The 20,956-nt window shown below is 56.3% G+C and overlaps 3 protein-coding genes across 7 annotated transcripts; 1 reads left to right on the forward strand and 2 right to left on the reverse strand.

Moving 5' to 3' along the window:
• Positions 1 to 553: 553 nt before the first annotated feature.
• On the reverse strand, positions 554 to 10,413 carry ITGA10 (integrin subunit alpha 10). 5 transcript variants are annotated; one of them, XM_015650189.3, is made up of 30 exons: positions 10,218 to 10,405; positions 9,419 to 9,530; positions 8,806 to 8,903; positions 8,646 to 8,725; positions 8,430 to 8,544; positions 8,233 to 8,360; positions 7,576 to 7,724; positions 7,062 to 7,212; positions 6,806 to 6,971; positions 6,640 to 6,713; positions 6,349 to 6,493; positions 5,879 to 6,027; positions 5,644 to 5,787; positions 5,186 to 5,389; positions 4,964 to 5,094; positions 4,506 to 4,672; positions 3,635 to 3,777; positions 3,425 to 3,532; positions 3,265 to 3,350; positions 3,046 to 3,187; positions 2,602 to 2,694; positions 2,452 to 2,528; positions 2,257 to 2,340; positions 2,083 to 2,167; positions 1,904 to 2,017; positions 1,742 to 1,825; positions 1,535 to 1,648; positions 1,337 to 1,429; positions 976 to 1,089; positions 554 to 819 (listed from the first exon to the last, which is right to left on the reverse strand). In XM_015650189.3, exons 1-30 carry the CDS (start codon positions 10,267 to 10,269, stop codon positions 763 to 765), a joined length of 3,459 nt encoding a protein of 1,152 aa, XP_015505675.1. In that variant the 5' UTR covers positions 10,270 to 10,405; the 3' UTR covers positions 554 to 762. The 5 variants fall into 5 exon arrangements, 4 of the variants coding, with proteins under 4 accessions (XP_015505675.1, XP_015505673.1, XP_015505671.1 ...); XM_015650187.3 differs by having other exon boundaries at positions 8,800 to 8,903; XM_015650185.3 differs by having other exon boundaries at positions 8,233 to 8,544.
• Positions 10,414 to 11,757: 1,344 nt separating this feature from the next.
• On the reverse strand, positions 11,758 to 14,816 carry PEX11B (peroxisomal biogenesis factor 11 beta). Its single transcript, XM_015650190.3, has 4 exons — positions 14,467 to 14,816; positions 14,047 to 14,174; positions 13,766 to 13,967; positions 11,758 to 13,312 (listed from the first exon to the last, which is right to left on the reverse strand). The coding sequence occupies exons 1-4, from the start codon at positions 14,520 to 14,522 to the stop codon at positions 12,943 to 12,945; spliced, it is 756 nt and encodes a 251-aa protein (XP_015505676.1). The 5' UTR covers positions 14,523 to 14,816; the 3' UTR covers positions 11,758 to 12,942.
• Positions 14,817 to 15,062: 246 nt separating this feature from the next.
• Positions 15,063 to 20,895, forward strand: LIX1L (limb and CNS expressed 1 like). The gene is made up of 6 exons (XM_015650310.3): positions 15,063 to 15,378; positions 15,626 to 15,789; positions 16,715 to 16,855; positions 17,483 to 17,578; positions 18,926 to 19,003; positions 19,089 to 20,895. The coding sequence occupies exons 1-6, from the start codon at positions 15,087 to 15,089 to the stop codon at positions 19,329 to 19,331; spliced, it is 1,014 nt and encodes a 337-aa protein (XP_015505796.1). The 5' UTR covers positions 15,063 to 15,086; the 3' UTR covers positions 19,332 to 20,895.
• Positions 20,896 to 20,956: the final 61 nt, after the last annotated feature.

Genomic DNA, 20,956 nt, shown 5'->3' on the forward strand with positions numbered 1-20,956 from the left:
AGCTGGGGTACTCTGGGTGTGGGGGGCAGACATGAGCTTGGAAAAAGCTTTTGGGGAAGGAAAACCCTGATTTGCAGTATTTGTCTCCTAGGGAGGATATCCAAGCACCTCTTACTCTGTTGGGACACATTGTCCCTGTCCTCCCTCCCTGCTCTGCTGGAAGCCATTCTCGACCCAGGGACACCCCAGTCCTGGGGCAGGAGCTAGGACTGTGGAGCCACAGAGATCAGTAAAATCCAGCAGTATCCTGGGTTTATCCCAGCGCTTTCCTGTTACCCAGCCTGTCCAGCTTCCCTAATAGGGGTTTCTGAGGGGGTGACACCAACTCACTTTCTGCTTCCACTTCTTCCCTCTTCTGCATCATGCTGGAAATCAGGAATTCCTTCTCTGTGGTCCTGGATTTAAGTCTGGAGCCAGTGGGGGCTGGGGTTTAGATTTCCCCCATCCCTCTCTGTGTTGCACTTGGGATCAGTCCAGAGGCTTTTCCCTGAATCAAGCCACTTTCCTGCTCTCACACCATCTGCATGCACAGGGATGCAGGACACAGCAGAACTGCAGGCCAGAGCTTTTATTTCTGGAGCTGCTCCATTCCAGCTCACTCCCACTTTTCCCGCTTCTAGATGTTCCCCCAGATCCTCCAGCTCCACCCTCACGCATGCTTGCTCATCCCTCCACCAGCCCAGGAGTCCCAGCCCTGGGATGGCCCTGGAATGTGTCCCCAGGAGGGAGGTTCTGGGACATCGTCCCGCCAGAGCTGCCATCTCAGTGCTCCTCATCCTCCTCCTCTCGGGAGGGCTTCCGATGGGAGAAGAATCCCAGCTGCAGGCAAGGGGGAAAGAGGAGGAATTGGGGAGGTGAAAATCTCCTTCCTCGGGAGGGGGGAGGGAATTGATACCTCCCCCTCGGGATGACATCATGACCCTCTCAAGGTGGCATTGCGACCCTCCCCCAGGGTGATAACATCACCCTCCTCACCCTCCAGAGGCCAAGGCTGAGTAGTGCCAGGAGCAGGAGTCCCCCCAGGGCACTGCCTCCCAGGATCCAGAGAGACACGGGCACCCGCCTTCCCTCGAGCACTTCCAGCACCAGCTGCAGGAACACAGGGATTGTCAAGAGGAAGGAGAATTTAAGGAGAAAACCAGGATGGTGGGGAGAAAGAGGGAATTTGGGGAGGAAAACTTGACTTGGGTGGAAAGAAGGAATTTGTAAGGAAAAGCAAAGATTAGAGGGGAAACAGGGATTGGAGGAAAAACAGGCATTGATGGAGAACAGGAAATCTGGGGAGGGAAACCAGGATAAAGGGGGGGGAAATGGGGAACTGGGGAGGGGGTCCTACCTCCCTGCGCTGCACCCCCTCCTCCAGCACCAACATGCCCCCTGTGACCCCCAGCCAGACACTGCTGACTATCTTCACACTCCGGAATTTCACCTGGATATGGGAAAAGGGGAGTTCTGAGCCATGTGTGCTCCCCACTTGGGATCCTCCCTGGAGTGGGGGCACCCCAATTCCCCACATGCCCCCCCCTTTACTCACTCCACTGAAGAAGCTGTCGTGGAGGGTCCGCAGGAGCTGGATGGAGACACCCCCACCACGCTCCAGCCTCTCCAAGTGGCAGCTCAGCTCCTGGCACCAGGTGTTGGAACAGTCCTGGCGGGAAAAAATTTGGGGGGGAGTGGTGGGGATCCCCACCCCGAACCCTCCAAATTCCTGAGGGGTGGGGGTGGGCACAGTGATCCCCACCAGCCTGTCCATGTGCAGCAGATCCTCAGGGGGCACCGGGACCACCTGTGTCCTCTCATCAGGGAGTTGCAGCGTGCAGGTGGCCTGGGGAGGGAGAGAGGGCGTTCAAAGGGAGGGCACAGGGACCCCCGCTGAGGTCCCCTAAGCATCCCCAATACTCACATTTTCAGTGAGGACATGGGTGACAGACAAGATGGTGGCCTGATGGTGGCCCAGTGCTGGCAGGGCCATGTGCAAGGTGACATTCTGGATGGGGTAGCACCCCAAATTCTGCATCTGGACGGGCACGTGATGAGCCACGGCTCCCCCGGGCCCCACTCCCCAGGCCCTCATCATCTCACCTTGACTGTGGTGGTAAACTCAGGGCCAGAGCTGTGGCTGAAGGTGCCAAGGGGATGAACTTCATAGCGATGCAGGTTGGTATTACTGAGGGGGGCACACAGGAGAATCATATCGATCATGCGTGTCCCCCTCCATGACTCCCCCACTCTGCTTTCACATTCTCTCAGCCTCACCTGGACAGGAACAGGTTGGGCTCATAGCGGATGGGGACAGAAAGCTTGACCACGTTGTCCTGTGGTGTCACCTCAGTGCTGTCACTAGACGGGGGACACTTGGAAGTATCCCCAGACTCCACCCATGCCCCTGGAGTGCACGCCCCACCCCCTTCCACCCTGCCTGAGGGTTCAGCACTCCCCCCAGACTCCTACCTGCTGGCCTGGAGAGTGACTTCAGCACGGTCCAGAAGGACGGAGCAGCTGAACTCCAGCTCCAGGGTGAGGGATACCTGGGGGGGCTCAGAGGGGTGTGGTGGGGGTTTGGGGGTCCCAAGGGGCTCATGAGGGCGTCAGGGGTCCTACCTTGGCCTGCGAGTGGAAGACAGGGTACCCGACACTGCAGCGCCGGTGGTGCCTCCCCAGTGCTGAGCACTCCAACTTCACCGTGCTGGGATCCTGCCAGGGGGACATGATGGGGACCAGGACATCAAGTTTGGGTACTTGGGGCACTGGGATGTGGCAGCAATAGACCTCCACAGGGGGATACTGAGGGGCCACAGGGGACCAATGAACACGATCTCCCACCTGGAAGGAGTTGGGGACACAGTAGACCCCCAGCTCCCACCTGGGAGAGGTTGGGGACCTACCCCCCTGTTGCACTTGAAATGGGTTTGAGGTTCCAATGGACTCCAACCCATCCCACCTGGAATGGGTTGGAACAAGAATGACCTAGAGGTTCTCCAAAGACCTGTGTCTCCATCTTTACCCTTTACTCCTCAGTGATTTGGGCCTCCCCCCAGGCTGTACCTGGAGCACGAGGCTGGAGAAGTGGAGGTTTCCAGGCAGGTGCAACCACAGGCTGACATTGTAGGCATTCTCCTCACGGTTCTCCAGCTCCACCTCCACCAGCATCCGCCTCCGGCCCTTCCGCAGGATGTGGGGGCTCTGCCTGGAGGCCAGGGATTCACAGGGGACTCCTGGGATCTCAGGGACACCATGAGGACACTGGGAGGACACCAGGGGTACCTGGAGCCCACAATGTCTGTGGTGGCCTTGAGCACCAGGTCGGTGACACACTTGTCGTCGTCCCCACAATCCTTGAAAAATGGGATCTGGAAGGAGCCAGGGGTGATCCTGATGTCTGGGGGCGATCCCAGTGTCTGGAAACACCCCTCCCAGTACACACCAGTTTGCGGATGGTGGTGGGGGACGCCTCATCCAGCACCGGCGTTGCAGCTACATCCAGGGCCCAGGTGAGGCTGAGGGTGAGTGGCCTCATGTAATCTGAGGTGTCCTGCAGAATCAGGGGATCCTATCAGCCTCACTCCCATCAGACCCCAGGAATGGGGGGCAGGAAGAGCCCTCCTGTGGGGCAGGGAGGAGTCCTGGGGCTGACCAGGACATGGAAGGGGATGCGGATGCAGCTCTTCCTTCCCAATGGGAACTCAATTCGGCGCTGGAGCAGTCGGCGGGCACCTGAGTCAAAGGCAGCACGGGATCCCAGGATCTGGTCCTCCAGGGATACATTGTACCGGAGATCTGGGGGACAGGGAGTAGGTCAGGGACCGAGACACCTGCAGGAGGGGGTGCTCCAGTGCGACTCCACTGAAGTCTGGGGATGCTCCAGGGACAGGCTGGGTTGCACCAGGAGGGCACCAGGAGGGCACCAGGGAAGGTCAGAGGCTCCAGGATGTTGTGGCATGATCCAGTAGGGCTCCAGGAATCCCAGCAGGGATATGGGTGCTCTGTTGATATTCAAGGGACACTACGGGATGTTCCTGGGAGATTCCAGGGCTACCCTGGGATACTCCAGGGGTGGTCCAGGATCACCATCTATATGCTCTGGAAAGATTAAGGGAATGCCCATGGGATGCTCCTGGGAGCCTCCAGGGACATTGCGATCCTCCAGCAACACCCAGTGAGGGTGTTGTGAGGGCCAATCCAGGGCTTTCAGGATGCTCCAGATATGCTCCAGGAATTCTCCGGGACACCTTGGGACACTCCAGGAATATTCCAGGGACACCCTGGGATGCTCCTGGAATGTTCCTGGAATGCTCCCAGGTTCTCTAATAATCCTGGAATAATCCCAGGGTTCTAATCCCACCCTGGGATTCTCTGGGGAAAGCCAGGGATGCTCTGGTAATACCCTGGGATGTTCCAAGGATGCTCCAGGATGCTTTGGAATGCTTCCGGGATGCTCCAGGGACAACCAGGGATACTCCAAGGATGCTCCAAGGACCCTGCAGTCCCCTATTGCCAACACTCACCAATATCCATGTCCACAGGGTTCCGTGTGCGTGTCTCGGCAAGGAAGCAGGTCCGGGCCCGGAGGCAGACGGCGCTGGAGCCACTGCGCTGGCAGTTCCGTTGTGTGACACTGACAGCTGCTGGCTCCACAGACATCCATGCGAACACCTGGATAATCCAGCGGGACCTGAGGGACACAGTCACACCTGGGATTTCATCAGGATCATGTGGGAACAGAGACACCCACCCAGCCCTAACCTGGATCTTGTCACAGGGGAAACTGAGGCATGGAGAACCCTGGGAGGATCCCACGTTCTTACAAGAGGAAACTGAGGCACAGAGTCCCCTTCCCCCTGAATGTCTTCATGACCCACATGTCTCTGTCCCCGGGCCGTCTCTGTCCTTCTCCATGTTCCTATTCCCGGGGTATCCCCATGGCTGGGATGTCTGTGTCCCTCACCCCCTGACCCCTACTCACCGGAGCACTACAGCCGCACCATGTGCCCCCACGGCCACGTCCACCAGCCCGTCCCCGTCCATGTCCACCCGTCCATCCACGCTGATCCCGAAATACCGGAGGCTCCACCCCAGCGCCGCCGCCTCGATGCGCTGGGAACGAGAGTTGTGGCACAGCCAGTGGCTCGTACAGGGTCGTGATCACCGCAACCCCGACACCGAGCCCCTCCCAGCGCCATCTCACCTGCTTGTACTGGGGCAGGAGGGTGGCCGGGGAGACGTGGAACACGTAGAGAGCACCGCGGTGCTCGTCCTCCAGCGGCGCTCCCACCACGGCTCCGGCCAGCCCGTCCTGGCTCAGGTTCGGCACCACGCCCAGGGCGGAACCGAATCTGGAATCCTGCTGCCTCGGCTCAGGGTGCAGCGACCCTGCGGGGCTCAGGCGGTCCTGGGTGGTGCGGGGGGACCCTCGGTACCCCCACGAGACAGGCACCCTCTCAATCCCACTGTGTTCCCCCGATACCCTCCCATCCCTCTGCATCCCGCTGATCCTCCCAGACCTCTGTCCTCAGTGCACCCCGACCTCCCCGTCCACCCCAGTCCCCTGCCCGTCACCTACCCTCTCCCCAGTCCCCCACCTGCCCCACGACGTACAGCTACCCACCCTGCCCGACAGCCGCAGGCCCACACCTACCCTCTCACCTGCCCCACACGGTACACATAGACCCTCCCAGTCTCCCTGCTCTGGCCCCCCAGGTAGGTGGGCGCGCCCACCAGCAGCAGGTCACTGTCCCCATCTCCCTCCAGGTCCAGGACCAAGACCTCACTGCCGAAGTAGGAGCCGATCTGGGGATACAAGGGGCTGTGAGGCTGAGGGGGGGGTACGAGGCCCAAACTCCCTGCCCAAGGCCTTCAAGTCCCCCTGGCCACCCCTCACCTGCTCCCCCATTAATGCCTGGGCCACCGTCACGGTCCCCATGGGGTCGAGCTGGAAGAGGAGAACTTTGCCCTTGTGCTGGAATCGGGGGGCACCAGCCACTAACAAGCGCTGCCCCCCCGGGAGCTGCAGCGAGGACACAGAGTACCCTGGGGGGGCGGAAGCAGGGTCAGTGAGACAGCCCCAGAGAGACAGGGTCCCCAGTGTGATCCTGGGCCACCCTAAATATCCAGGTTTGGAACATCCCTGGAGTATGGAGTATCCCCAGGGCACCCCAAATATACAGGACATGGAGCATCCCTGGGACATGGAACATCTCTGTACCACCAAGCATCCCAAATATCCATTACATGGAGCATCCCCACTTCACCCCTGATCTCCAGGATATGGAACACCCCTGATTAATCTCAAATCTCAAGGATATGAAGCATATTCCTGGGGACACCCTCATCCCTTGGGATCCCCCATACCCAGATACGCTGCGTGATTCTTCAGCTCCAGCGGGAATTCCTCCTGAAACGCTTCCCAGGGTGGAACAATGCGCCCACGCTGGCTCTCCTCCAGCACACCCCCCTCCCAGTCATAGGCTCCAACCATTCCAAAGAGGATCCCATCCTGCCAGGATGGGTGGGACATGTCAACCCAGAGACTGCAATGCCTCAGTGTCCTCAACCCCCACCAATATCACTCTCCCGTCCCAGGATACTCAGCAGGGCTGAGATGGGCTGAGGGTTATTTTCCACTTTTCCCAGTGGGATCACCTCAAAGTGGTGGATAGAAAAGCCGATCTGGGACATCTCCAGCTCGAAGGCACTCTCGTTGTCCCCATGGGTGCCTGACCGGGGGAGGAAGGAGACTCTGTTCCTCCAGCTGCACTTCCAGCTGGAATTCCCAGCCCGTCCTGGGATGCCAGCCTCAAGCCAGCACCTTCCAGGCTGAAGATCCGATCTCCCAGAGCATCCACGATATCATTGAGGGCAGCCTCATCTGTGACATTGAAGAAATACTTCTCATCAGGATCACTGGCAATGAACTTGATTTCCCGGATGAAATCCTCGGGATCCTGCTGCCGACGCAGGTAGTGTCCCAGGACCTGAGAGAGAGACAAGGGTCAGCAGGAGCCCCCCCCGCCCCCCGGGAGTAAGTGAAATGCAGGAATGGGGATCGGTGGGAGGGGCCTCACGGCAATGGCATAGCGGGTGACATTGTGCCGGTCGCACTCCTCCAGCGCTGCTGGCAGCTCGTCCCCGTCGTGGGACTCCCCGTCTGTCACCACCAGCAGCAGCCGTGTGGCCCCTGGGCGCCCACCTTGCGCCGGGCTGAAGGACTCTGTGCTGTGGGAATGTGGCTGGCAGAATGAGCCCCTGTTCCTCCTAATACTCCCCCCAGTCCTGACCAGCCCTGCTCCCAAACCTGATCCTGGTCCCAACCCCAACCCTGATGCAAATCCCAGTTCCAATCATGACCCCAATCCCAAACCCAACCCCAATCCAAATCCTGACTTGATCCCAAGCCTGATACCAATTCCAATTCCCATCCTTTTTCAAATCCTGATCCCAACCTAGACCCTAATCCCAATTCTGATCCCAACCTAGCCTCACTCCTGATCCCAATCCTGATCCCAATCCTGACGCCAATCCCATTTGCAATTCTGCCTCCATTCCCAATCCCGCTCAAATTCCCATTCCAGAGCCCACCATGCCTGCCGGATGGCCATGGCCGTTCGCGTCTCCCTCCCCTCCTGACGCGTCAGGTTCCGGGCGGCCTCAAGCAGGCTCTGCGCCGTAGGGTGCTGCCCCAGCGCCCATTCCTGCACCAGCCGCTCCCCGTACTGCAGCACCCCCACCTGGAACGGGGAGAGTCAGAGCCAGAGGGAGCCCCAAATCCACACGGACATCCCTCAAACCCCCAGGGAATACCCAAGTCCACAAGGACCCCTCAAATCCCCAGGGTGCTGCCCCAACACCTGCTCCTGTACCACCTGTCGCTGTATGGCACCCCCACTAAAACAGGGGGAAACCTGAGCCAGGGACCCCCCAAAACCCAAAGGGAGTCCCCTAAATCCCAGGGGAACCCCTAATCCCTGGAAAAGGGAACCTTTGGCCCCTCCAGAACCATCTCCAGCTGGCATAGTCCTGGGGACAACGATGTCACCCCAGGGCAGCATCTCCACAGGGGTGGTGTCACCTTGGAGAAAATGATGTCACTCCAGGGACAATGACATCCACCCCAAGGGTGGCATCACCCCAGGGGCAACAGCTTTGCCCTGGAGACAACCACCTTGCCCTTGATGGTGATGGGGACACCATCCCAGCCTTGGGGACACTGTGGTGGCCAAGGTACCATTGCCTGACCTGGGTCTGCCCAGGACCAATGAAGAAGCGTCCCAAGATGTTCCCGAGGAATGCCTGCACCTCCTCCCAGGGGTAGATGCTGTTGGAGCCGTCCAGAACCAGGATGATGTCCATGTAGGTAGAACAGCCTGGCAGGGGACACGGTGACACCAGGGTGGCACATCCCAGTATATCCCAGTACATCCCACCCCACTCACGCTGTGCTGTGGGTGCAATGGTCCCCGTGAGCTGGAGCTCCTCATTGAGATGGACACAGCGGCCAGAGCTGAACACAGAGGTGCCACATTCCTGGGACCAAAGCGGGGCGCATGCCTTGGGGGGGGTGACATGAGAAAAGAGCAGGGGGTGACATTCATCTCCCTCCCCCCATCTCCTGCCATGCCTCAGTTTTCCTCTGCAGAGGTTCTGCTTACCACAAACCCACCATCCTTGGAGTCCACTAGTGTCATCCCAAGGTGTCCGGCGCTGCTGCGGAGCCACGGAGCTGCAGCCCCTTGAGGACGCAGGGACAGAAGCGGGGTGAGCACCACCTGGGCACCCCAGGCCTTACCGGCCACACCCACCCACCTGTACCGAGGTTGGCCTTGGCACAGGAGGAGTTTTGGAGTCTCACGCCGCACTTGTAGATGTCACCTTGACCATTCCCATCCCACGGGGCCCCCACCAGCAGCCTGGAGGGACAATAGGGGAAACACAGGGAAGGACACACAGGGGACACCATGGATATCACCACCCCCGCCCCATTCCAACCCAGCTGCCATGTTTTTGGGGCCAGGCTCTGCCTCCCACACTGCAGCACTAAGGCCGTTTCCATCTGTCTGTCCAGCCACGGCCTCCTGCTGCTCCGGCCTCTGCCCTCATATGCTTCCCCTTCCCAATCTTAATCTTCCCTCTCCCTGCCTAAGTTTTCCTTTCCCAAACTCACTTCCCCCACTTCCCACCACAGTTTTGGCTTCCCACCTCAGTTTCCCCCTCCCTTCTCCCCTTTTTTGACTCAGTTTCCCCCACCCACCCTCAGTTTCCCTCTTCCCCACCTCACTGCCCCCCTTCCTGTTTCCCCTTTCCTACGTCAGTTTTCTCCCCCCTCCCTGCTTCAGTTTCCTTTTCCCCACCTCAATCTCCCCTTTCTTGCCTCAGTTTCCCCTTCTCTCCTGTCTCCCCCGGGGTCCCCCCAGAGATCACTCACCACCTGTCCCCATTGCCACCCCACTGCAGCACCCGGTACCCAAACTGGGACTCGGGGGGTCCCTGGAAGATCCGCGAATGCCCCACGTCGATGTTGAACCCCTCACAGAGCCCTGGAGAAGTTACGGAGGGTCCTGAGGTGGGGAGGGCATCCCACACCCCTCCAGTGGCACCCGGGAGGGGGGCTGGGGTGCCCGGCACCCCAGTGGGAAAGAGGAAACTGCAGGGAAGAGGGGAACGGAGAACCCCCAGCACCCCAAACACATCCCTGCCACCCAAATTAAGTCCCTAGCCTCCCCCACCCGAAGTCCCACAGTGCTCAGCACTGCCCACGTGCCTCAGTTTCCCTCGCAGTGGAGAGCGTGGGGGGCCCCACTGGGTTGTGGACGGGTGGGGGCATGAATCTCTCCCCCCTCCACCGGGGGGAAAGGGGGATGGAAATTGCCTTTTTGGTTTTTTTTTTAAATAAAAAAAAAAAAGATTTTCCATTAAAGCCGGATTTTAGGTCCACTTTTGTTCCACCCTCACTCTACCCCAAATCCAAGGAGATATAGTTGTCTTCTCCCTCCAAAAAAACTCCAAAATATATTGGGCGGGGGCAATGACCATAACCGGCCTGTTTTATCCCAAACCTTCCCCTCCCCCAAGACATTCCGAGAGGGGGGAACCACGCTTGGCTGCACTCGGATTAATGAGTACCCGGCTCCACACCCTCCCTCCTCCAACAGCCCCAAAACACCCCGAAATGGCCCAAAACCAGGGGATTTGGAGGGGAGGGGGGAGGTAGGTGTGGGTGTTACCTGGGAGCAGAAACAGCGCCAGGAGCACCCCCCGGGTCCCCACAGCCCACATTGCCGTGCTGAAGCTCAAAGGTGACTCTGGCTCCAGCCAGGACAAAATCCTGGGTTTTTCCCTTTTTCTTTCCTCTTTTTTCAGTATATTTTCCCTCCTCCTTCATCTTCAATTGGCTGCTAAAAATAAATGTGGTTTTGGGGGAGAGGGGGGGTGGCAAAGAGTTTGGGAGAAAAAAACAGGCAAAGTGGTACAAACACAGGAAAAAGGGGAGCGGGAAGAAGGGAGGAGGTGGGTGCAGAATTTTGTGGGGGTACCAGGCATTTGGGGGATGCTGGAAAGGGATTTTTCCACTTTTTTCTGGAAAAATGGGGAGGGAAAAGCACGTATCTCCCCCAAGGATTGAACCACACAGAGGTGGCGGTGACACCTGGATCTTCCCCGTGGGGACCATCAGGAGTGGGTTGGAATAAGGGGTCTTGGGGGTCACCGCCGGGTCTGGGTGGGGTTTGGTTAGGGCTTGGGCGGATTTTGTGTGGTTTTAGGTGGATTTTGGGTTGCCACGTCCTCCTGATGACACTGCCACCTCCCGGACTGAGCTCTTGAGTGGATTCGGGGGAAAAAAAAAAAAAAGTGAAAATTTCAAACTCTGCAATTTAGGACAGAGGGAAACTTGTGCTGCCAGAGGCTGTGGGACAGGCTGGAATTTTCAGGGGAAAAAAAACAAGGAATGAGGAGAAAAACAAACAGCAACTGTGCAGCTCCAGCTGTGGCCACAGATGGCCCCACCCAGGTAGGGCCCCACCAGCACAGGTAGGGGCCTCCTCGGTCACAGGGAAAACTGAGGCACGGGGGGAGCCTCCTACCACTCCAGATTCTTTCTCCTTCCCAATGCCCAAATGTTGATATATTTTTTATATTAGTAAAGGCCTGTCTGCACAAACCAGTCCTTGAAATAACTCATGATATTAAAGGCTAAAGTCCTTGAAACCTTCCTGCAGAAGAGAGAGTAAAGCAAAACAATATCCTTGTGTACAAGGGAAAAAATGTAAACTTGTGTGTATGAGCCAATAGTAGCTTGCTCTGCCTGCGGACCCTGTAGAACCCTATAAAAGGTGTGCTTAAGATAGAAATAAACGGTGCTCACGTTTACTTCTGTGAAGGCTGGTGAATAAGCTGGCAGTCTCTCAATACCCAAATGCCACTGGACAACTCAAATCCCCCTCCAAAATCTCTCCGCTGCACCTCACCCCTGCCAAACCTCCCCAGGGCAGCCTCTGGGGTGCAGGAAGTTGGCCCAGGCTCACCTGGGACAGGAACAGCAACACCAGAGAGACAGGATGGGAATGGAAAGAGACAGGGAAGGGACTGGGTATCCCCTCCACCCACCTTTTGGCACCAGGAAAAGCAGGGATTTTCCCTCCCCAGTTCCAAGGGTTCTCCAATGTCCCCTGAAACCACAGGAGGGTCCCAGGCCAGTACTCCCAGTCCAGCATTCCCAGCCCATCCCAGTGCCCTGCATATCCAAATATCCCAGGACATGGGGACTGGAGGCTGCTGCACTTTAATAATTTAATTAATTAATTAATTACACTGACACTGTGGGATCCCCTGGAGTGCTTCCCCCCCCATCCCAATTCCCACTAGGATATACACTTCTCCAAAGCCTTCAATGCCTGGTTTTTTCCAGGAAAAAGTCTTTGGCACAGTCCAGATGGGCCCAGGAGTGGGTGGCATTTCGGTACAGAGCTCCCAAAAAACCTTCAAGAGGACATTCCTGCTCTCCCAGGGACAGGTCCAAGGACAATCTGCCTCTGGAATTAAGTAATTCCCAGCTCCCAGTGTGTCCCTCAGTCCAGGGCTTAGTAACAGGCATCAGAACTGGGTTGGGGCCACACGCAATCCAGGGTTCAGAATCCAGGGAAAAAGGGAATTCAGTGAGGGAGCAGCACCACAAATACCGGGTGCAGGGAATCCCAACAGAGAGCCAGCCACATTCTGATTTTTCCCAAAAAACACCACTGAACAGGATAGCTGGGAAGGGAAGTGCAGCCAGGGTGGATCTGTGCAGCTCTGGGCAGAAGAAGGGAGGTGGATCTGCTGGGAAGCACTCGGCATGCCAAGTCCCCTCGGTATTCTCCAGTGGGGGGAAATCCCTATGGGAATGCTGGGAGCGATCCCCCCCAGCTTGACGCAACTCACTTCAGTCACTTTCTTCCCCTGGGCTTTCATGGAAGGTTCAGGAGAGCAAATTCCTGCCTGAATTTCCCCCCAAAAGCCATGGATTTATCCCTGACACCCATTCTTCCCATTCCCCTCTCCCTGCACTCAGCTTTCTTATAAGGCAGGAAAATTGCCCAAACAATTTGGGGTTGGATACGCTATCTGGCACCAGATTCATCCCAAACCCATGGCTTCACCCCACCAAAAACCATGAGAAGCCCCCAGCAATCCACATTTTCCAGCCCCAAAAATTCCCCATTAGTTGGCTCCATGTCAAAGGCGCTTCCCAGACAGAAAGGGGGAATGTTGAACTTCCAAAATTGCTGGAAAAGTCAATGGGGAGAAACACATTTTGGGAGCTGATGTCCCTGTGGGATCCAATGCTGGAACCTTGTGGCTCCAAGGAGTCAGGAATGATGGGAATGGAATGAGCCAGTCAGCTCCAGGTGTCACAGCCCCTGGGATAAGCCCCCAGGATTCCCAAACATCCCAAGGAAGCCCCTGGGATAACTACGGCTTCAGTTTGAGCCAGGGATGGAGGATGGTGAGGATGGAGAGCACGGAGGAGGTGAGGCCACAGAATCCCACGACGCCCGGGCTGCTCCGGCACAGCCCCAGCTTTTCCAGCGGGATCACCAGGTCACAGGCATTCCGCAGCAGGTCCAGCAGTAGTGGGGGGTTGTCCCGGAGCACCTGGAGAAGGAGCTGCAGCTGGAGCTGCAGGTGGAGCCAGAGACGCTGGATCCTACCATCAGCCTGGAGCTGGGGCCTGTTTTCCGGGCTCTTCCCACGCTTCCTGGCTGCCTCTGCGTGCTCCAGCAGCACCCGGATCTCGTAGGCATCCCGGCTCAGGTTCACCACCAGAGCGAACAGGTAATACCTGGGAAAAACAGGGAGCAGAGATAGGAGAGTGGGAAACAGCGGCAGTAGAAGCCTCTAGCCACTCCCAACAGCTACAGAAATGCCTGGGGGAATGGAAAAGTCATGTTCAGCCATCAGGAACCCACTCTCAGGAGCTCAGGGATTCCATTCCCTGCCCTCACTCAGGAACTCCATTGCCCAGTCTCCCTCAGAAGGCCCATTTCTTTGGAAACTCACCACTTGCTCTCCCTGGACAAATTTAATTCTCTTCCTTCTCTTGGGGAGCTCATTGCCTACTCTCCTTCAGTAATTCCACTCCCTGTCCTCCCTTGGGAATTCCTATCCTTATTCTCCCCAGGGGAATTGTCACTCCCTGCTCTCCCTTGGCAATCTGACCTCCCTGCCCCGCTCACCCAACAAACCTGAGGAAGCTTTTCCAACCTTCATTCCACAAATGCCCCACCTCACTCACCTGAAGGACCTCTGGCTCCACTTGTCCGTGGCAAGGCCAGGCAGAATCCCGGTTTTCCCGGCCCACAAAACATTATCACAGGCCAGGAAGAGGGCACGGTTCAGGTGGGACAGGGTGAGGCAGAAGCGCAGGACAGGGTCGGGTAGATGCAGCGAGCGCTGGGCCACTCCCAGGGCCTCGGCCGAGCCCCCCAAGCGCAGCACTGCAGGAGGGGACACGAGGGGGTCACCGGGGGGGCCCTCCATGTTCCCCCTCAAAACCACCCTGATCCCCCCACTCACGCTTGCGGCCCAAGCTCAGATGAGCCTCCAGGTGCTGGAGGCGGCTCAGGGTCCCGGAGCTGCCCTCGGAGCCGTTCCCGGAGCGGCTCAGCGCGGCCCCAGCCAAGGCACAGGCGTACTGCGCGGCCCTGGGGACAATGATGGAGTCAGGAGGGGCACGGACCACTGGGGATATCAGCCTGGGGCCTCAGACCCCCCTTCTCTGGGCTCTAAGGCATCCGGGACGGCCCACCCGCCGCCCCCGGATTTTGGGAACCCCGCGACCCCCCTCCTCGGGTTCCGAGGTCTCAGTGACCCCCTCCCCTCCCCGGGCTCTCCGTCATCCCCCCTGCTCCCGTGACAGCCCCCTCCGAACCTCCACTACCCCTTTTCCCCGGGCCCCCCGCGACTGCCCGCTGGCCTGGGGAGCCGAAGCTGTACCTGAGGAGACGCTCCCGGGCCTGGCTCTGGGCGCTAAAGCGCACCCAGGCCTCCATGGTGGGGCGGGAGCCGCACCGGGCCCAGTCCCGACCGCGCTCCCGAGCCCGGACGAGCGTCACTTCCTACAACCACCGCGGCTCGTTCCCATTGGCTGTGCGCGGTTCCGCTCACTCCTATACCAAAACAGACTCCATGAATGGGCGACTGCTGCAGTGTCAGCTTGTAAATCTGTGTCGAAGAGTTTGATTGGTTTCTTTTGCAATTAATTGCTTTTGCTGATCAATAAGAGTGTGGCTGTCATCCCGTACCGCCATCTCTGCTCTTTTGTGCTTCCTGCATTTTGATTCGACTTTTCGCCTGTCAATGTAACAAACCCCAGCGCGATTGGATAATGAACCCCCTAATCCCCGCCCTCTTACCGCCCCACGACCACACACCGCTATTTGTGTTAGTGGGTGAGTGCGCCGCGCCCTGTCCCCGCCCCGCAAGCCGCGCACCGCGTTGTGATTGGTCTGCTGATTCTTTCCCCGCCTCCACCGCCCCGATCCGGCGCTTCTATTGGGCTGCTGGGCGCGGAGCGGCGCTGATTGACAGTGCGGTGCTGGGGAGGGAGCGCGGCTATGGAGGCGGTGCGGGCTCAGCGGCTGCAGCCCGGGGTGGGTGCCGGACCCCGCGGGGCCCGGCCCGGCCTCACCGGGGCCCCCGCGGGGCTAGGACCGGCACCAGGAACGGCGTCGGGGCTGGGGCCGGGGCTCGGTCTGCCGCCACCGCCGCCCCCGCTGGGTCTGCAGGGCCCCCCCGCGCCCCCCGGGCCGGGGGCCGGGGCCGTGCCCGGGCCGCCTGCGGTTCTGCGGGAGGCGGTGGAGGCCGTGGTGCGGAGCTTCGCCAAACACACCCAGGGCTACGGCCGCGGTGAGCGGAACCAGGGGGGAAAGGGGGATGCCGACGGACCGGGGGAGGTCAATTTTCCCTTATTCACTTTTCTCACTTTGACTTATGTCCGTGTTCCTTTTGCTTATTTCCATGCCCCACTTCCTTCCTTCTTCATGCCCTTCGCCCTCTCCCCTTGCCCCTTTTCCTTCTTTCCGTGCCCCACTGCCACCCTGCCATGCCAATCCTGGGGGCTCTTCCCGCCGGTTCTCCCGGCTGTGTCCGGCAGTGAACGTGGTGGAGGCGCTGCAGGAATTCTGGCAGATGAAGCAGTCGCGCGGGGCCGAGCTGCGCAACGGCGCCCTGGTACTCTACGAGATGGTCCCGGCCGCCAGCCCCCCCTACGTCTGCTATGTCACCCTGCCCGGCGGCAGCTGCTTCGGCAGCTTCCAGGTACCATCCCGATCCCGGGAATACTTGGCCCGACCCCACGGGAATCGTTTCCCAAATATCTCCTCCTTGTGCGGGCATTCTCCTGCCGATTCCAGCCCCTGTGTCTGGCTCTAAACATCTTTGGTTCCAAAGAAATTTAATTGCAAGTTGCTCCTGGCCTGTAAATCCCCACCAGATCCAAATCTGGGAAGATTTGTTTGTGGATTGTGCTTTTTTGTGTCCTTTATTCCCTATTCTGGTCACTTGCACCTTAGTGCTGAGGTAGGAGATGGGATATCAGGGAAGACTTGGATTGGCTGGATCTGATCTTCCTTCTCCCAAGATTTGATCCTTCCTTTTCCTTCCCAGAATTAGGCAGAGGTTTAAATTGGCAGAGGAATATTCCTCTGCTGGGGCTCAGGATTCGTCCCAAAACCTCTTCTCTGGATGCCAAAAGACTCTGGAAATCAAATCAGAGCGTTGGGTCATGGGGTTCTGGAATAGCTTGGGTTGGAGAGGACCTTAAACACCATCCAATTCCAACCCTGTGCTGTGGGCTGGGAACATCCCACTGGAGGAATCCATTCCTTCACCCCTCCTGGGAAAATTCCCGACCCAAAGAGATTTAAGTCCCAATGTCCCATCAAATCCTGCCTGTGTTCCACATTCCTTCCTGCCCTTCCTCATGATTGTGAACATGGATCCAAAGGAAACAATTGCAGCAGCCACAGGGTCATCCCATCCCAAAATCCTGGTCTTTGGGGGAATTCTGGAGCAGTTTGGGTTTGAGGTAATTAATTAATTGACAATGCAGTGAGAGTTTCTGAACCTCTTTTGATTCTGGGAGCATGATTTCCTAATTCCACCCCTGCTCAATTCCCATTCCTGGTGGTCCAGGGGGTGTCAGTATCCTGGGAATGTCCTGACTGTGGCTATGTGTCCCTAGTTCTGTCCCACTAAGGCTGAGGCACGCCGGAGTGCAGCCAAGATTGCGCTGATGAATTCCGTGTTCAACGAGCACCCTTCCCGCCGGATCACTGACGACTTCATCGAGAAGAGTGTCTCTGAGGCCCTGGCATCCTTCAGCGTGAGGATGGGGATAGAAAACCCCAGGAAAAGCCTCAAAGAGTGGATTAGAACTCCTTGGTGGGGGGGTTTGATGGAAGTATTAGGATTTTAAGTGTAGCTTAACTCTCATTCTTCTGTTCTTTGTGCTGCAATCCAAGGTGGGATAACAAGGCTGTGGATTTTTTTGGCTGTTCCATGACAGGGTTGTCACATCCACTAGTTTTCCTTAAACCAAGGATTTTCCAGGAATTTTAGTTTCTATCACTGGGAGCTTTGCATTCTCCCTTTCCTGCTCTGATTATCTCAGAGGGAATTCTTGCCATGCAGCTCATGGTGCTCTGTGGTCTCCAGGGTGTTGTGAAAGCCTTAGAATCAGTGCAGGAAAAATCCTGTTCCCGGGGGATTCGCTGCTCCAGGAGAGCCAAATTTATCCTGAGGTGCTGCCCCAGATTTGTCCAGGGAGTTCCAGAGTGGCCCATGTCATTCGGTCGAGGCTGGATCACCTGGATAAGAGTGCTACAACTTAGCCTGTGCTGGCATTAGGCTCTCCTCGATCCCACTGGGATTTCTGGGAGTGGGAATGATGCAGTGGGGATAGGAGCAGATCCGGTGGGAATGGCACCTCCTGTCTGGAATGTCTCTGCAGGGCAATCGAGAAGAGGCAGATAATCCCAACACTGGGATCGGGGCCTTCCGCTTCATGCTGGAGTCCAACAAGGGAAAATCCATGCTGGAGTTCCAGGTACTGTTTCCAGTTTTTGCAGATACTGTTCCTGATCTACCCAGGTCCCATTCCTGATTTGGTTAAAGGATATTTGGGTTGATCTCCCAGCTGCATTTCTAGTCTTTTCTATGGAAAATGAACTCAGGGTTTCCTTCTGATTCTGGTCAGATTCAGGGTACTAGGTGCAAAGTCCTTGGAATTGGATTTCTCACTGTCACTGATGTTTCCAGGTGCTACCTCCAAATGTCCTAATTGCAGTAGTCCAGTTAATTAGTGGGATTCATCCTCTCCCTGAAAACAGGGAAGCAAGAGCTCTCACACGGAAAGATGGGAAAATGTTTCTCCCAAAGACACTTGCATTGTAGAACTGGGAGCCAGTGGCATCATGACACTCCCCCAAACCACAGGACTATTTTTGTACCCCATGGGAATGTGGCTGGGAAGAACATCTGGACAATGGGAAGTCTGAGCTGCCAAGGGAAGGTTCTGGAACATGGATCAAGATTAGGAGAACAGCTGGGAATGGAGAGTCTTCTGGGCTTTAATCCAGCCTTTATGAAGAAACAGATGGGAGCAGTGCCAGGGAAATCAGGTTTGGAACTCCCTGTCCATCCCAGGATGTTGTTCCAATAGTTCCTTGAGATTCCTGAATCCTTTTAATTTCAACTTGGCCTTGGGTAGGGACTGGGAATGATTCTGGAGCACACATCACTGGAGCTGGATTTTCATTAGAAAAGAAATCTGGGTGTGACTCTGCTCCAGGGTTACAATCCAGCTTTGGAATGTGGCTGTGTTTGGAATTCTGTACTTTTCCAACCCCTCTGCTGGCTCCTTTCCCTGGTATGGGAATGCTCTGGGGTGACAGACAAGTGGTGTTTATGTTCAGGGCCCCGTTCGCAGATGGAGACTCTGGGATGAAGATTCTCAGGTCCATCTGGGTTTCGGAAGCCTAACAGGTCCCAGTTTTTGAGCAGAATTTGTGTGGCCTGGAGGGAGAAATCACTGGAAAACCTGGAATTGTACCTGGTGCTGATGCTGGTTCATCTTGGAGAAGAGAATCACAGAATTCCCAGGGCACAGGGAGTATTGGAGGCTCTGTCTCCATTGTAGTCCAGATTAATCAGGGAATTTTGCCCCAGTGTCCTGGTGCTGGTGGTGCCTTTGGATGAATCCATGTCCAGGGAAGCTGCCCCATCTCTGGAAGTGCTCCAGGCCAAGTTAGAAGGGGCTCAGTGACACCCAGGCAGGTGTCCAGTGTACCCCCTGGGCTCCAGGTGATTCACAAGGTCCCTTCTGCCCCACCCCATGGTTCCATGATCCTGGTCCTGTATGTGCTGTCATCGTGCCTCCCGCTTGCCGTCCCAGGAGCTGATGACGGTTTTCCAGCTGTTGCACTGGAACGGGAGCCTGAAGGCCATGCGGGAGCGCCAGTGCTCACGCCAGGTGAGTCCGGGGCTGCTCAGGGGCCACCTTGATCCTGCTGCTCCTTCCCACTCCTTAGCTTCACCCTGCATCCCGTTCCCACCAGGAAGTCCTGGCTCACTATTCCCACCGTGCTCTGGACGATGACATCCGGAACCAGATGGCCCTGGACTGGGTGAACCGGGAGCAGAGCATTCCGGGTGCACTTTCCCGGGAGCTGGGGGCCACGGAGCGGGAGCTGGATGAGGCCCGGCTGGCTGGGAAGGAGCTGCGATTCCATAAGGAGAAGAAGGACATCCTGTTGCTGGCAGCTGGCCAGCTGGGCTCAGCACACTCCTCCGGCTGCTGAAGCCCAGGATCCCGCCCTGGGATCCTTCCCAGTGCTCCCAACACCCTTACCTGAGTCCCAGCCCGTTCCCATTTGCACATTTGAAAGAAATTTAGGGAAAAAGCTCCTGAATAGATTTTAGCAGTTTCATCCTGTTTTTTAGAGCTGGTCCTCAGTCTCCTCATTCCCTAGAGAATTTCTTATTCCCTTGAGAACTCCTTATTCCCTGGAAATTCCTCATTCCCTATGGATTTTTTTCTGTCCCTTATTTTCAGGGTTCAAATCACAGGTTTTGTCCTCTCTGCACTCCATTGTTACTGGAGCAGGTGGGATTCCTTGGAATCCAGTGTTTCCTCTGGAAAAGCCTGTTGGATCCAATGCCTGGCACCCCCTCCCTCCTGTAGCAGAAAGGGATCAATTAAACCTCTTTGGTAACCTCCTTAATTAAATCCAAATGAATGCCAACAAATGCAGTATCCAAAGGGATTGAAAAGTGCAGTTTGGAATTAAACCTGGGATCAGCCTGCAGCGTTCCAGCCCCAGGCACAGCAGGATCTGCAGTTCCCCCTGGAATTGCCCCGTCTGTAGCCCAACATTAGCATTGGCCTTTTCATGGAAGCTTGGAAAAGTGGAGTTTGTGAATGAGGCAGGGATTTTCACTAATCGTTCCATATCTCTTGTATACATCTCCATATGGAATTTAGACTATATTTAGCTTTAAAAACCCCTTTTATGACATGGAATTGTTCAAACAGCTCTAAGTTCACCCAAGAAAATGTCAGTGTATGCATAGAAATTTCAATCTTACTCCACTTTTCCCCAGCAGACTGGAAATACAAATAAATTCCAAGCCAGAATTCCTTCTTTCACCCCAGTTTAGAGCTTTTCCCACTTCTTATCATCCTCTTAAACCCTTCGGATTCCACTGTTCCCACCCTCCTTCTTCCCTCTAACTGACCACAGGATATTGCAGCAATAATCATTGTTTTAAGATAAAATTGGAACAATTCCATTATCTGTAGGTACCCCATTTTTATATCCACATCCTAATGAGCCTGTTTTGGGGGTTTATATATTTTTTATACTTTCTACAACCTATTAACGTTTGATGTTGCCGGAAATGGGATTTAAAAGGGATTTGGGGGGGGGGGGTGATGGGTGGTGGTGTAATTTTCCTGAAATATTGGAAAAAATTTGATTTAGGAATAACATGGAGTTAATCCCGCAATTTATAGCCCTGATTCCGCACCTAAGGGAATCCCTGAAGCTCCTTCCAGCTCTTCCGGTGGCTTCTTCATGCTCCAAGTAAACAGGTCCGGCAGGATTTTGGCAGTTCCATCGTTGTGGAAGAGATTAAAAAAAAAAAAAAAAAAAAAAAAAAAGGAAGAAGCCGGCTATCCCATTGCCTGTGGGATTGAGGCGCCAGTTTGGAGGCCCCGGATCTCCTTGGAAGGTGTAAAATTAAATTCAAGTTTTCTCAGTACGGAGAAAGTTGTGCTCCCTGTTGAGACAGTGGAATTAAGGAAATAGGGCGGGATAAACACTGCTGTGGATTTTATACAATAAACCCAGCAATTTTGGTTAACTTTGGTCGTCTTGCTCATTTTGTGAGGCCGGTCGTACCCAGCAGCCGCCTGAGCCGCCTG

Source organism: Parus major, chromosome 25LG2 (genome assembly GCF_001522545.3).
Source record: "Parus major isolate Abel chromosome 25LG2, Parus_major1.1, whole genome shotgun sequence".
In the NCBI taxonomy this organism is placed as follows: domain Eukaryota; kingdom Metazoa; phylum Chordata; class Aves; order Passeriformes; family Paridae; genus Parus; species Parus major.

Excerpts from the sequence above, each read along its gene's own strand:
- PEX11B (XM_015650190.3), bottom strand. The coding sequence starts at position 14,522 with ATGGAGGCCTGGGTGCGCTTTAGCGCCCAGAGCCAGGCCCGGGAGCGT. Across the intron at positions 14,175-14,466 it reads GCCCGGGAGCGTCTCCTCAG|GGCCGCGCAGTACGCCTGTG; the intron begins GTACAGCTTCGG and ends CATTGTCCCCAG. Across the intron at positions 13,313-13,765 it reads TGGAGCCAGAGGTCCTTCAG|GTATTACCTGTTCGCTCTGG; the intron begins GTGAGTGAGGTG and ends TGTTTTTCCCAG.
- LIX1L (XM_015650310.3), top strand. The coding sequence starts at position 15,087 with ATGGAGGCGGTGCGGGCTCAGCGGCTGCAGCCCGGGGTGGGTGCCGGA. Across the intron at positions 15,790-16,714 it reads GCTGCTTCGGCAGCTTCCAG|TTCTGTCCCACTAAGGCTGA; the intron begins GTACCATCCCGA and ends ATGTGTCCCTAG. Across the intron at positions 17,579-18,925 it reads AATCCATGCTGGAGTTCCAG|GAGCTGATGACGGTTTTCCA; the intron begins GTACTGTTTCCA and ends TTGCCGTCCCAG.
- ITGA10 (XM_015650184.3), bottom strand. The coding sequence starts at position 10,269 with ATGTGGGCTGTGGGGACCCGGGGGGTGCTCCTGGCGCTGTTTCTGCTC. Across the intron at positions 5,788-5,878 it reads AGGCATTAATGGGGGAGCAG|ATCGGCTCCTACTTCGGCAG; the intron begins GTGAGGGGTGGC and ends TTGTATCCCCAG. Across the intron at positions 5,095-5,185 it reads TCCTGCCCCAGTACAAGCAG|CGCATCGAGGCGGCGGCGCT; the intron begins GTGAGATGGCGC and ends TCTCGTTCCCAG.